We start from the raw sequence: 14,196 nt of genomic DNA on the forward strand, positions 1-14,196 counted from the left end.
TTCTAGTTGGGGTTGTTTTTTTTTCCCTTTTATGTTACTGGATCTTACGCTTTGCCCTTTTCCTGCTTACTTAAATTCTGTTTCTTCTACTCTTACCAATGCAGCTTTAATCTTTACATTTTTTCTGTGTTTCTTGTGTCTTTCGCCCCTTTTGTGATGTGAAGTTCCGTGCTCTTTCAGAAATGTTCTTGAGTCACTGCACCTGCACTGCCACCTTCCTGCATGTCTCTGAGTTTTGTCATCTTTTCTTTCCTGTATTTTTTTGATAAAGAAACACAGCACATTATATGCATATAACGATTTCTTATTCTTTGTTGTATCATTGCAAACACTCATGTAATATATGGTGTTAATACTTCAAGTTGTGATTACTTTCTAAATTTTTAAAATATATTCTCATGAGAATTCAATCTCACGTAAGAGCTGTGCTCAGTGTAGCAAAAGCATACAAGAAGTTCACTGACAGGTCCAGGAAAACCCGATCAGAAGTAAACTATGCTTTACTGAAGACCCAAATCTTCACAACTGATCTGGGAAGCTACGCGCTTTGATAATTGGAAGTATTAGAGATTCTAGCTAATGTCTCCCTGTAGAGAGCTAACAGACTGTGCCACACACCCATATGCACATACAGGTTTTTTTAAACAAATCAGTGAGAGGCAAGATTGTCTTTGTATAGCATATGTTGTTAAACTTATGTTAAAAGCAGTTAACAGCTCTTTTGTAAGGAAAATTTAGGGTATATCACTTGTTACACAGCAAGTGTTTTCTGATATTCTTGCAAGTAACAAGGGTTAGTAAAATTAATCAAAAGACATTACAACGACATTACATCTAAGGGAGTTATATGTGTAGTTTGATGGTAAACACATCCTAGAGAGTTCAAAGCACAGCAAGAGAGAAGCACATTATTGTTCATCTGAGTCAAAATTTTTGACATATTTAAGCTCTGTTGAATGAACTAGTAAAGAAGTGTTCTACAAGTATAAGGAAGGCAGCTTCTTAAATGGGTTGTTACACATACTCCAGGTAAAATAAAGATTTACAGTACTTTTTTTTTAAATTGGCAACTGTTTTCTTATTTAAAGAGGAATTTTTAGAAGCAAACAGAAGGATTTTGCAAGTTAGGAAGCTTGATTTAAAGCGGGTAATGATTAGGTGGCTAGTCAAATTAGAGAAGCTGGTTGGAGGAAGGGGACAGTGCTAAAAACCCCTCTTATTATCAGTCATTACAAGGCAGAGTGCAAGTGGTGTGCTATAGATGCTACTATGTTCAGGTTGTTGGTGCTCTCATTACCTGCCTTGGTTTTCCTCCGCACCTTCCCCAGTAGCTGATCTTGCTGTTGGCAGCAAATGCATACAGCTTTGTTTTGACCTGTGTCTTCATCCTGCTTCAGGATCTGGGATCCTCTTTCAGTCATTCTCGAATGTGGGAGAGGTCTCTGCCTAGTGCCACAGAAAGCTGGTGTCAGCCAGGGGAGGCTGCAGGAGGGAAACGTGTCTGTACTAGGGCTGCAAGCACAAAGGAGGGAGAGAAACTGGAGACCAGAATACCAGCAGCCTTGGGACAGAGGTTTGCATTATCTGCTAGTAATGAGCAGCACTGTACCCAGGAGATAGCATCCATTCCCAATGACAGCAGCTTTCTAGCATCCATTACTGTGAAGTAGTATATCTGGCTGTTGTAAGCAAGAAAATTTCATGCTTTTTGGTAGAAGGGATTGTTAAACTACCAAAGTCAAACACATTGTCAGATAGAAACTGAAGAAATATTACTAGTTTATGGTTAATGATAGATGATGCAAGCCTTCCTTTAGCCTAGTTCATTGTTTATACTGGAGTACTTAAAGGTAATAATTATAACCAGCATACTTTGGTTATTAGAAACGGAACTATATTTATATCATTGTTTTTCTCAGGTCACCTCTTGCATTTATTAAGCTGTTTGAAGGTAGATTCTTTGTGCCTGGTTGAGTGTCCTCCCAAAATATATTCACCACTAAGAACTACTGCATGAATATTTGCCTACCAATTAACATTTCAGGCTTCTACCTTACAAACTGAAGGCTACCTGGGTTTTTTCCCCCCCCCTTTCAGAGCCAAGATTTCCTTTTGCACATGCCTCTTGGAAACAGTGGATCGCAGCAGGAGTCTGTAGGAGGGGGAAGAATAACCGTTGGTGCACAGACAGTGCCTGCTGCGGATCTTAGCAATTCCTCTCCTTCAGACATAGCATGCAACTGTGAGGCCTGTAATGAGCGCAGGTAAGAACTGATCAAACTCAACATCATGCTGCCTCTAGTCAGACTGTTGGCAGTGCTGTAGCTTATCTGTTGGTGTGTGCTTAAACTCTTTAAACAGGCTGTCTGACAATAACAGTAACTTACAGATGGCAGCTTTTAGCCAGTTTTATACTTTATTTTAGGCATTTTTAGATGTACGTTGTTTTTTTCTGAAGAGCATCCTCAAAACAGCAGGAATCAGTAAACCTATGCAGTATACAGATACTAAGTAATTACTTGTGTCATTATTTGCAGAGAAAATTCAGCAGAGCCTGAACGTGAACCTCAGCAGCTCCAAAATTACTGGTCAGAAGTAAGATACATGGTTCGATGTATATATCGCCAAGCTGGGACCCCTTTGGCAGATGACCAAGACCAATCTTTGGTACCAGATAAAGAAGGAATGAAAGATCTGGTGGATAGGTATAGCACTTTGAAAAATATCTAGTAATTGCCAAGAGCATTTTTAAAGTTAGCTTTTAAGTAGTTTGGAATATTGCTTTTTAATACAATGTTATTTACCATCTGTAAGTCTGGTTGCTTGGAATGGTTGCCTCACCATTAGAACAGTCAGTTCTGTATCATGCAGGATTTCTAAGTGCTGGATTGAATGCATGTGTAGCTATTAAGTTCCTATGCTGTTTGCAGTAGGAGTATTAATATATTATTACGGAAGAGTCCCAAAATCTTATTCTTCAAAAGACCTTGATATGATTATTATTATAGTAAGATACTGTTTAGTTTGAATTGCCCTACATGAAAAATCTTACCTTGTTGAACTAACCTGAGTTAAAATAGTGTTTGTATCCTAGTGTAATTGAAACAGCTAGAAGAGGCTTTGAATACTAGATGAGGAAGATACTGTGATGTTCTCTCTCACTTTAGAAGTTGAAATTGTAGCTTTTCTAGGTGTGAAGTTGAAGATGTGCTTAATGAGATCTGCAGTTGTGTTGGTTTTTTTTCTTTTGAGAATTGTGTGGCTGTCCTAAAAGTGTTCTGGAAGGTTACTCAGTTTCTGTCTAACTGAATGTGTGGTCAAGGAATAGCTGCTCTCCTTGGTTCTGTATGTACGTAACACACTGAGGTCTGACAAGTTGTAGTTGTCATATGGAGTTTCTAGTTGAAGCAAAATTCTGGTAAGGTAAAACTTTTGAAAGATTATAGTCATCTACCATTGCTCTTTGTATGACTATACTCCTGAATCAGCCTTAATAGATAATTGATATTACTGCACTTCTGTTACATAAAAACTGTTTGGTTTTGAGCATGAGTTGTGTAAAAGTAGAGTAATATGCCTCCCTGTTAGTCATGCTTTATTTATTTAAGTGATCAAAATGTGCAACATAGGTTTTGAAATCAAAGATGCTTAGTGTGTAGGTACTTAAAACTGAATCACAGCTAAAATGATTGCTGATTTTTATGCAGCTTCTCTTTAATGAAAAATTTTGGAAATTGGAACACATACTGTGTACCTTTCTTATGTGCTTGGGAGCTTTGATTTCTCTAGAACTGTTTTTCACCCTTGAAAGAGATTATTGAAAACAAAGGCAGAAACAGGCTTTCAGACAGGGAAACCTTAAATGTCAGTGTGATTATTTTTCACTTGAGTTCTTTATGGTCTGCAGAGTATGAAATAAAATGAGGATTCTGTGTTTGAGCGGACACCAGTGTCCAGTCCATGGTGCTAATGTCATAAAATCAAAGAAACCTAGTCCATGTAGTTATTCAAAGTGTAAAAATAAACCAACCAAAGAAAAACCCCCACGTGAACCATGTAGGTATCATGCCAAGATCATGCTGTGGCCAAGTAAATGTTTAAAAGGCAGAAATTCCTGATTCCATGCTTAGCTCTGTTGGACACAGCTGGCAAGAAATGGACTGTCTGGTCATCTTATTTGAGAATAATTAGTGATGCCAAGTGTTGTCCCTATTGGATCTTGGCACACTTTATGGCAATGTGATAGTATTCTGTTTTGTGAGTGACAAGGGAAGAGCAAGGACTAGATAGCAGCAGGCATTTATTCATGTAACTCTTAAGTACTTATGTAATCCTGTTCTTCCTCACCTCCCTGCACTATAAAAAACAGAAGGCAAGTGCTTAAACTCATGTGCAGGACTTCAAATAGTACAGTTTTACTCTGAAGTACTCGAAAGTGGCCATTGTGTTCAGTTTTCTCCTGTGTTAGGTGGTTCAAGCCCTTGTCTCACTTCCAGGAGAGTATCAGACCTAGCCAGATGTATGCTGTCCTTAGCAGGAGGCCCTCACCCCCTTTGAAGCTGTATCTTACAGTCTTTGAAGGTATTGAGTGGTGGAATAGAGTGCATGGAGGGCAGTATGGTTCTGAAGCTTCAGTATTAGTGTGCTTCCCTGAGACGAATGAGTCCCAAATTCTGGTCCCTATCCTGGACTTAAAAAAAAATATATAAAAAAATGGCACCAGTCATTTGTAATGACTGCAGCTAGGCACAGGAGAGTGCCCTAAGTTATGTTCCTTTGAAGGATGTTCTTTGTGGCCCTGTGAATCCCATGCCTTATTAAAGCAGCAGCTGTAACAAAGGTGAAAAAAATGTCCTTGTACAGAAAGGGTAAGAAACTGGAGGTGAGAATGAGTTTTATGAGTGTCTTATGAGCCTGGTACACAAAATGTCTTTCAGTGCAGCTGAACAACAGAAGGGTCCTCCAGGGCAGTCGACAAGTACAGTTTGGCTAGTATGTATTTAGGCATGCTCTGGCTGCCTATCAGATCAAGCTCCCTCAGTGGCTTGAAGTGAATGCTTGTCCTTCTACAGGATATTAATCAGGCCTGGATCTTGCTGTTCCAGGTGGAACATTCAGTAGGCATGCATGCAAGAACACAGAGAAGTTCCAAAGAAGCTTGTCTGAAGAGTCTAGGTGTCTGTAAGGCTGTATGCAAATTGAGTGAAGGGCTTTTTTTAGTTCACAAGTTGAAGTGAAATACTGAGGTCCTAAATTCATTTGTTCCTCAGGTGTGCAAGCCTCTTAGTCCTAAAGCTACACAAGAGCTCAGTCCTGCAGTGTAAAAATAGGGAACTGGACTGTGTTCTCCCAGATTTCAGGTAGTTATGTAAACCTTAGCCATTATTTCATTTTGATGACTATCATGGTAACTGGTAAATATTTTTAGGTAAGTGAAAATTGTTAATAACATGCATTATTTTTTATTTGTTTTTTGTCATAAATATTCTAAAAATACAGGCTTTGTGAAAGAGATCCATATCAGCTTTACCAGCGGTTGGAACAGCAAGCTAGAGAATATGTGCTTGAAATGAAGGTTCGTCTGCTCAGGCACTTGTCACTGGGATCTAAAGTTGCATCAACATTAGCAATACAAGGGCCACCACAGGCACATCAGTTCATCTCACTCCTACTTGAAGAATACAGTGCACTCTGTCAGGCAGCATGTACAATCAGCGCCTTCCTAGTTACTCTGGTAAGACTGAAAAAATAACCTGTATGCTTCTATTTGCTAGGGGTAATGCTAGCAGAGCTGTTCTAGACTCTTTCAGGTGTCTTCTGTGGTTTGTAAAGTATAAGGGGTTTTGTGTGTGCATGCTTGGAGATAGGGAGGGTCAGAAAATGCAAATTTAATTCTTCAGAAATGTAGATCAGGCATCTCTTACAGTGAATTGATGAAATCCTCTCTCTTCTTACTGAAGAAAAAGGTCAGAGAATGCTGTTTGTGGCTCTTATTCTGAAACTAACCTTTGAACAGGTCTACAATTTTTAGATAATGCCTTAGATAAGTGTTTCCCACATTTTCAGTTAATCTTTAATGGTCTCTTGACAACCACATTTGAAAGACACAATTTTTTACATGCACCACTAGCTTAGCTTGTTTCAATGTTCGATTTTATTTTTCACTTACAAGCAAGATGGCTAAGTGAAAAGATGATCTCTTGCCTCAGAATTAATCTGCCATGATACTTATTTCTAAAGTTCTTGTTTTTTCTTAAATGCATGTTGGTTTTGGTGTTTGTTTTTTTTTTTTTTGTCAACTGGTTGTGATGTTAGACTTGGGATTATATTGTGAGGTAGAAAATAAGCAATTTTTTTCTTGAGTAACTGTCATCATGAGTGAGTAATATAGTAAACAAATTCTGTAATTCTATTTGTTTAAGGGCTGACAAGGTTATTAATCCTGTTCTGTTAATAATCCTTTCCTGTGCATCCTTTGTTAATATCCGTATCGTGTTCATTCCTTTTCTTGTGTAAAGTTTTCGTAAGCAAAACGAAAACTAAAAGGAGGATAAACTGGTAAATTTGGAGTTTATTGCCAGTTAGCTGAAAGTGACTGTCTAGGTATATAAAGAGGAAAAGAACAGGCAGTAACAAGTCTACAATGGCCAAGGGTGAGAAGGATATAAAATGGAGGGGAAATGGAGTGTCATTAACTGAGGTATGACTGTCCGTAAAATGGAACTGGCAAAGCAGGAAGCTGTTTCTGTGGAGAAACGAGCATATCTGATGCCTTTTTCTGTTGTCAGTGCTCTCTATTTGCTGTTGTCTGTATTGTCTTCCCCAGCTTTATCACTTAGATAGAGATGTGAGGTCACTGCCATCTCCAGTTTACTGGCTGCTTTTAATAGTCCTTGAGTCTCAAACAAGGTGCTTGAGAGTAGATTGATCTTTGGGTTGATTTGTTCTGGAACTTGGAAATTGTTCAGCTGAAAAGCGGATGGATTACAGTACAAATGTTAGCTTTCTCAAAGTAGATCTGCCAGTAATGAACCAATTAATATGAGAATTATATAGCTGATCAGAAAAGAATCTTTTATTATTTTTCCCCTGCTTGTTATTGTGAAGTTAGCAGGCATGAGGGATTGAGATAATGGCCATGCAGAGACAGAAGGTGCTTGAACTCCCTGAATCTACCCTTTTATGACAGGATTCAAAGTAAAATAAAATTCCTGTTCTTTAAAAAAAATAAAGTGTAAGAGAACACAAAATACCCCAGACTTTTCTTGTCCTTTTGCTTCTGCATCCCAGTAAGTACTGAAAACCTCTTCCTATTGAGCTGTGACATTCAGAAACTGAAATGTGAGAATGTAGGTTACCGTATCTTATCATACATTTCTAAACTTTATTAACTCTTTTTATTAAATAGAGCAGTATGTCACAGCCTTCATTACAGGTAGTACAGTTACTAGCCCTTCCTATGTGTGTGGTTGTTCTTTCTCAATGTTTGGGTATGCTATGGAAAAAGAAATCTTTCCAGTTGAAACATGTAAGAGGCAGTCAAGATCTTTAAACTCGGTGCAGCCCTCTTGTAAAGGTAAAATCTTTGCATGTAGCATGCTGTACAAAGGCATATAATACCTTGAGGAGAAACTTACTTGTTAGTGAAATCATGAACAGTTCTTCCTTTCAAAGGCATCCAGCTAACTATTAAAGCTCAAGAGCAGGAGCTAAAGCCTTGTGCCTACAACTATGGTCAGTACAGAAGAGCCCTAGAGTACACAGTACAGCAGACTAGAAGGGAGAATTTACCTGGTATTTCTTTGTGAGAAATACCATAATCTGCGCAATCCGACATACGAGATTTTGCATGCAGGTGTTGACTGGTGTGTTCACAGCATAGTATGAAAATTGCTTAGGAAATCTAAGTGTTAACCCTTGAGAAATTATTGACAGTTTTTAGAAATTTTAAATATTTTGAAGACAGTATTCAAAGTGAAAGTGTAAGTGTTTTGTGAAATCGGGGGGGGAACACCCACCCTTCTTAAATAATAATGAATCTCCAGACTGTTTTTTTTTGTAATACTGAGAGTCTCATGTTTAGGTCCGGTATAAATATGTATTTCATTTTTAACCCACTATGTTTAACAAAACTTCAAAGTTCCAGAGTATTCTGATATTTCTGGCTATTCAAGGTTATGGTGCATGGGGATGCCTTGCTGATCTGATAGTCAGAATGCTTGCACTTAATTTTGCTTGGGAGCATAAGGGGCTTGTATAAAAAAACCCTGCATGCTGCAAGCTATATGTGGGAAAACTGGAAAATATATCATACCTGTCTTTGATTTGTATGTTTTGATAATAATAGATTTAAGGTTAGGCCTTGAAATTAAATACAGTTATGTATTAAATAACGTCAAATAGAAAAACATTTTGCTTACTAGACAAGTAAGCTGTTGGTCTCTTTTCTAGTTAGGAAACCTTGGGTTTAAGCTGTATTTGGAGTGAACCGTTTACTTGACTTACGTCAGTTTTGAAGTTACAGCTTGCCATTATATATGTCTGTTCCTAGGTAAGTTCAAAGAACTGAAAGATAATCAAACAATTTTTTTACAAGCAAACCTGAGAATAACTGGTTCAGATTGTAAAATCCATCTTTCAGTGCAGAAGTGAATGGCAGCTTTCAACAACAGTGTGATTCTTCATTTTTTCTAATCCATGACAATTTAGAAAAACAGTGAATAAAGCTATGGTTATACACATTATTAAAGAATTACTTAAATTCTGAGTACTAAAACTGAGTATTAAAACTGCAAAAGATCTGAGTTGGCTGATAGAGGCCGTAGGTTGAAAATTAGATTGTCTGAGGCAAGATCTTTTTGTTTTAAAAGATATTTTTTTTCCCTAACCCTGTTTGGTTTTTTGTTTTTTATTTTAATAGGAAAATGAACATTTGAAGAAATTTCAGGTGACGTGGGAATTGCACAATAAGCATCTGTTTGAAAACCTGGTATTTTCTGAGCCACTCTTACAGAATAGCTTACCAACGTTGGTGTCACAGCTAAGGTAGAGTTTAACTTTTTTTGTAATTTGAAGAAGTGATAACCTCTATTTGCAACTTAGTGTTTAAAAAAAAGTAATCTCTGCTGCTTCTACAGTTTAATAGGTAAAAATCCTTGTTGACCTGTCTTGAAAACAGTATTGTTGATTGAGCAGGCTGCTGTCGTAACTTGCTTGTCAGAAGAATTACAACCCTAATCTACTTACTTGTCAGTTACCTAGTAAAATGACAGCATCCAATGAAAATGCTGGTGGTATGACTGAATAGTACTTTTTTCACTTGTCATCAGGCATTACTGCTGTCTCTGTAGCTCCACAAGCAAATTAAAGCCTCAATGCTTTCATGGTTCCCACAGTTCACAAGTAACTTAATTTGGAGTTTTAACCAATCTTTTCGTTGGAGAAAGCAAAAGAAACAATGTCCCTTGCAATATGCTTGTAGGCCTTGTGGCTTATTATGTTTCCTGGGTGTTTAGAATGTGTATTTTATTGGCAAGGTTGCTTTGCTTGTAATTTGCGTATTGGCAAAGTGGGTTCTCCAGGGAAGATGTATTAATTCTTATAAATGCGTTTCTTTGTCCTATGTCTGAACATTTTTAAAGTGCAGTCAGGGATAGGTTTGCGTTGACTTCTCAATCTAGTTCCTGATGAAGATATTCATGCTTGGTGTACATGTGTTTTAAAGGTATTGTCTCAGGTATTTTTCCATGGTACAAGAGCAGTTTGATTAAGGCTGTCACAAGAGATGTTCACAGTGAATAAAGAAATTTCTGAGTTCTCCTTTTGCTCTAGTATCTGGTAGATACTAGAAAGGAAAGCAAGAAAAGGCAAGATAGCTTCATTGTTGCTGTGCTCAGCAAGAAGTCTGAAGGTCCTTCAGAATATCTTGTCTGATTGTTTTACATGACACTGGGTTTGTACTGAAAGCCCGTTCTCCTTGGGTTTTTATGTTTTGTTTTGTTTTTCTTTATCTCTGGACAGATAATTCTGTTTCTGTCTTCAGTAGCATGTTGTTCAATTGCATATTTTCCTAGTGATTCCCAGTACCACTGTCCCTGACACTTTATTCCCCAGTCATCTCCGTGCTTTCTGACAAGGCCTTTCTGCATCTGTTACTCCAGCAGTCCTGGCTGTATCAGGACTGTTTGTGTTCATCAGCTCTGCAGATGAAGGCCTCTTAGTGAAGCTTACAGTCATTTCTTAACAGAAGTATTGGACTGTTTTCATTTACTTGTTGTTCTCAAGTGCTACTGCAATGAAAATTGGAGCAACAGGAGGTGTTTCCCTGCAGAACATCACTGTGGTGACAGCTACCTGCAAGGGTTAAATATGATGAAGTCAGAATCTTCTTGCAGGAATTTCTTTTCCAATGCATCTGTGTACTCTAGATGGTTTTAAGGGTGTTTTGTATAAACTGTGGTTTTGCCCAGGTAGATTCGCATGAGTGTTTTCAAAAGAAGAGGTTCAGCACAAGCTTCCCATTCTGTGGTTTCCAGTTCATATAGTGTGTCTTGTTTTACTGCTGAGTTCTGTGGGTCTTGAAGTAAGAGAATTAGGTAGCCTTTCCTTAGTTGTTTTTTTTTTTCTTTTTTCTGGAGGATAATTTGCCTTCCTTTGGGAATTGGTAGAGGAAAATTCCATCAGAGATGCATCACATGAGCCTAGTCCCTCGATCAGTAGAGAAGGTATTGCAAGAGTTCCTTCTCAAAAGAGCATTGGCCTCATTGTTTTCTCTTCCTGAAGAAGAAATGTGAAATGGCATTTTGGCATCTCAGCTTCACTTAGATTTTTTTGTGTTCACCCTTTCTCTCATCACTGAATCTTTTGCCTATATTTGGCTTTTTCAAAATATATAGCTGGTGTGCTGTCCCAAGTCACAAGGATGCTTATCAGATGTCAGGCTAGAAAAGATGTTCTTTTAGGGAGATTTAAACATAGCAGTCTTGTGGGAATGAAGGTTACTAGTTGATATGTGATAAGCTGTGTCAGTATTTCACAGGACTGGTCATCCACTCAGGGTGAAATGCCAGTCTTAATGTTTTGTATCTTGTTCTGCTACCTAGTCAACACCTCTGGTTTGTTTAGGAGGCATACTCAGTTATGCAGTCTGCAGACCAGCTGTAAGAGTGTCCATATGCTTATCAAGAGTTAAATAATCAGCAGAGCTTCTGTTTCAGGCACAGCATTTCATAAGGCTGTGTTTTTATAATCAAATCATAGTATTTAAGGAAATCTAGTCCTTCATAGCTGAATGACTGGTACTTCCTTATGAAGCTGGCTGTATGAAAGATTTCTTAGAGGTTAAATATCTTTCTTTGGTTAAGATGGTTTTGATTACATGCAACCACTGATACACATCCTGCATTCAATGGACTGCTTTACCGGGGTTTGGTAATGACCTGACTGATACCTGGAGCTTTTCTGGCCTCTTTGCTTTCCCTGTATGGTGTGAGACAGCATTAAGGGTAAATGCAAAGGTTTAGTTAAATGCTGTTGGCCAAAAAATTCTGTGTTCCTGATCAAGATACGCAGGCATACAGTAGGATCTATGTCAACAGTTATGCCTTCAAAGATTCAGTTAATATAAAATAAGCAATTCTTACTAAGTTTTATGTATGTGATGCTTTTTATTACCTATTTTTTACAGCAGCCCAGGAATATGTTCCACCTCTGTTTACAGGACTGAAATATTACCTAGATTGTTGCTTTATACTTGCATCAAGGGGTGAAAGTGTATTGACTGGTAGCATGTTAACCTTTACACAAGAGGCACAATAAAAATTGAAAATGTAAATGCTCTTGCATTGCTAATGTAATTTTTTTTTTTAAAGAAGGTTTTCTTCTAACTTTTAAAAAAGATTTTGTGCACAACTTGTGGTTTGAAAGAATGGTACTGCTCAGCAGCAGTTACGAGAACAAATTGTTAACTTCTATGCGGTAGGAATCACAGTTTCACATAATGGCAAAATACCAGAAACACAGGCATAAAAAAAGTACTAAATTGTGGTCTAGTAACAGGAATTGACAATGTTTGCACTGATTGTGAGGAAGAGGTGTACCCTAAAGTCACCATATCCCTTTAAACTGCTTTTTGTACTCTAGTAAGCATAGAGTTCCCAAGTTTTGAATGTGCAAAATTGCCTATGCACCATTTTAAAGTGATTGTGTTGCAGATTCCTGGCAAAAACAACGAAATAAAACTTGAATTCATTGGTGAAGTCATGCTAACAGCTGTAATTTAATGCTTACTGAGCTGTCTTGTTTGCTCAGCTCTTCATTATACTTAATTGCCATATTAAAATTAAGGGTTTAGTTCTTTGCCAGCTGATAGGCAGTACTGTGTAGTTCTTAGATTGAATTAATATCCTGTTGCAATGGAAATCTGTAACAGACCTCCCTGAAATGCTGGAATTGGTCTTAAATATTAAGTGTTGAGATGCTTGTGTTTATTTTTCTGGGGACTGGCTTTGACTCGCCACACAGCCTCTGTGCCTCATTAACTACATACTAGTTTCCTCTTCATTACTGAAGAGGTGTTGAAAAATTTCAGTTTATTTGTGTTAATTTACAGGTCATTACCATTCAATGTGCTTTAAACACACATTATCAAATAGAATTTTGTCTATTTATTTCTGAAGTCAGGATCTTGGAAGTTTGCTTATTTACTTAATTGTTGTGCTCATGCTTTCTAATGGCTATTTCTTTAAAGGAATTTGATGTACAGCAGTGTAGTAGTAGAAAGGGAGGTAAATCTGTCTCCAGTTTCTGTGGCTCCTTACAGAGACAGTCATCAGTGAAAGGCGTAACCACGTTTTCGAATGTGATGCTGCTCAAGTGATAGTAGATAACTGCATGCAGCCAAATTGTTTCCTCATTCTACAGCACTTTTCCCAGCTGGAACTCCAACTTGTCTAGTAGTCTTTTTAACACTGATCATGTGAGTTCTGATTAACAAGCTTCTGGCTTTATTTTAGTACATAGCTCTTCAGTAAATAGTCAACATATATTTAGCTCATAAAATTTGGAAAGATAAATATATCAAGCTACAAAATTGGAATAAATATGGCTCAGTAGGTTTGACATCTGGTTGCATGTGGGAAAGAGGCTCTGGAAATGTTGCACGTCCCACTTTCTTGTTATTGTTGGTTACAGAACATTGGAATAAGCAATTGTTGGGTATTTTATGAAGAACACCTAAAAATACTCAGTTCTGGGACACAAGCAGCTCTGGGCCTAGGTGTGACAGTAACTGCACTCTAACAACACTATTTTGGCTGGCAGAACATAAAAAATGTGATTTTTTCCAGTGAAATGTGTCTTCTCTAACAAGTGGTATTTGAACCTTCAGGCTTGGAACAACGCACGATTCCTGTAGTGAAGATATGTATAGTACCTTGCTACAAAGGTATCATCAGCTGGAACAGGAAATGGGTCAAGTTGCTGAAGCATGGCTTGAATGCCAGAAAAGAATAGATGATTATGTTGATGAACAGGTAAGCATCATGTAAACAGTCTTGAGATGATTATGCAGGGCGCAGCCTGCGCCTCCGGTGAGGTATTTTTATCCAGAGCTTTGAAGCAGCAATATGGAACCTTTCTCATTGATGTCAGTCTTTCAGAGTAGAAAAGACCACTAATATAGCAGTGGCGATTATACAGAAATTAAACCTCAAAATTGTTGAAGACTGTTGTTGTGCCATTGTTTAGAGATGGTCTTTGAATGTATTTTAATTACTTTAGCCTGTAATAACTGTAGCACAATAATGTGAAATTCTTCTGTAAATATCATTAGGAAAAGGAAAAGAAACAAAACCACCCCACCCACAAAAACTTCTAAATTTCCAAAATAATAATTGCATTATATGAAATTCAGAGGAAGAGGTTGCTTTAAAAAACTGTTGCATGTTGTGTAGTATGATGGTAATGTTTTGTACAGCTGTCAAAATCAGAACTCCAGTTTCTACATGAATATTTGAGCTCTCTGAAGTTATCCTTTTTTAATTAAGTGTATGTTCTGGTAGCTGATTCTTCTGAGTTTGTGCTAAGTCTTAGAAAATAATCACATTGTGCCAACTCCTACATTGTCAAGAGCTTAATATTTTGAAAAATAGGTGTTTATTTTGCAAGTGGTTGTTTACTCTTCCGAAATTGCTCGTA

The 14,196-nt window shown here is 37.6% G+C and overlaps 1 protein-coding gene and 1 long non-coding RNA gene across 4 annotated transcripts in view; both read left to right on the forward strand.

Moving 5' to 3' along the window:
* Positions 1-14,196, forward strand: part of LOC133276736 (uncharacterized) — a 238,759-nt gene that overhangs the window by 52,895 nt on the left and 171,668 nt on the right. The gene's annotated exons all lie outside the window — the stretch shown is intronic.
* FAM193A (family with sequence similarity 193 member A) overlaps positions 1-14,196 on the forward strand; it is a 79,989-nt gene that overhangs the window by 35,728 nt on the left and 30,065 nt on the right. For all 3 annotated transcript variants that reach the window (XM_061467828.1, XM_061467815.1, XM_061467822.1), the window contains exons 4-8: positions 2,098-2,264; positions 2,538-2,705; positions 5,500-5,734; positions 8,921-9,045; positions 13,388-13,532. In XM_061467828.1, the coding sequence (XP_061323812.1) occupies positions 2,098-2,264; positions 2,538-2,705; positions 5,500-5,734; positions 8,921-9,045; positions 13,388-13,532 (840 nt within the window). The remainder of the gene's footprint in view (positions 1-2,097; positions 2,265-2,537; positions 2,706-5,499; positions 5,735-8,920; positions 9,046-13,387; positions 13,533-14,196) is intronic.

The sequence above is a fragment of the Pezoporus flaviventris genome, unplaced genomic scaffold (assembly GCF_033815535.1).
Source record: "Pezoporus flaviventris isolate CSIRO_AGI_PZ_B2104156 unplaced genomic scaffold, CSIRO_AGI_Pfla_v1 ptg000002l, whole genome shotgun sequence".
NCBI classification, from domain to species: domain Eukaryota; kingdom Metazoa; phylum Chordata; class Aves; order Psittaciformes; family Psittacidae; genus Pezoporus; species Pezoporus flaviventris.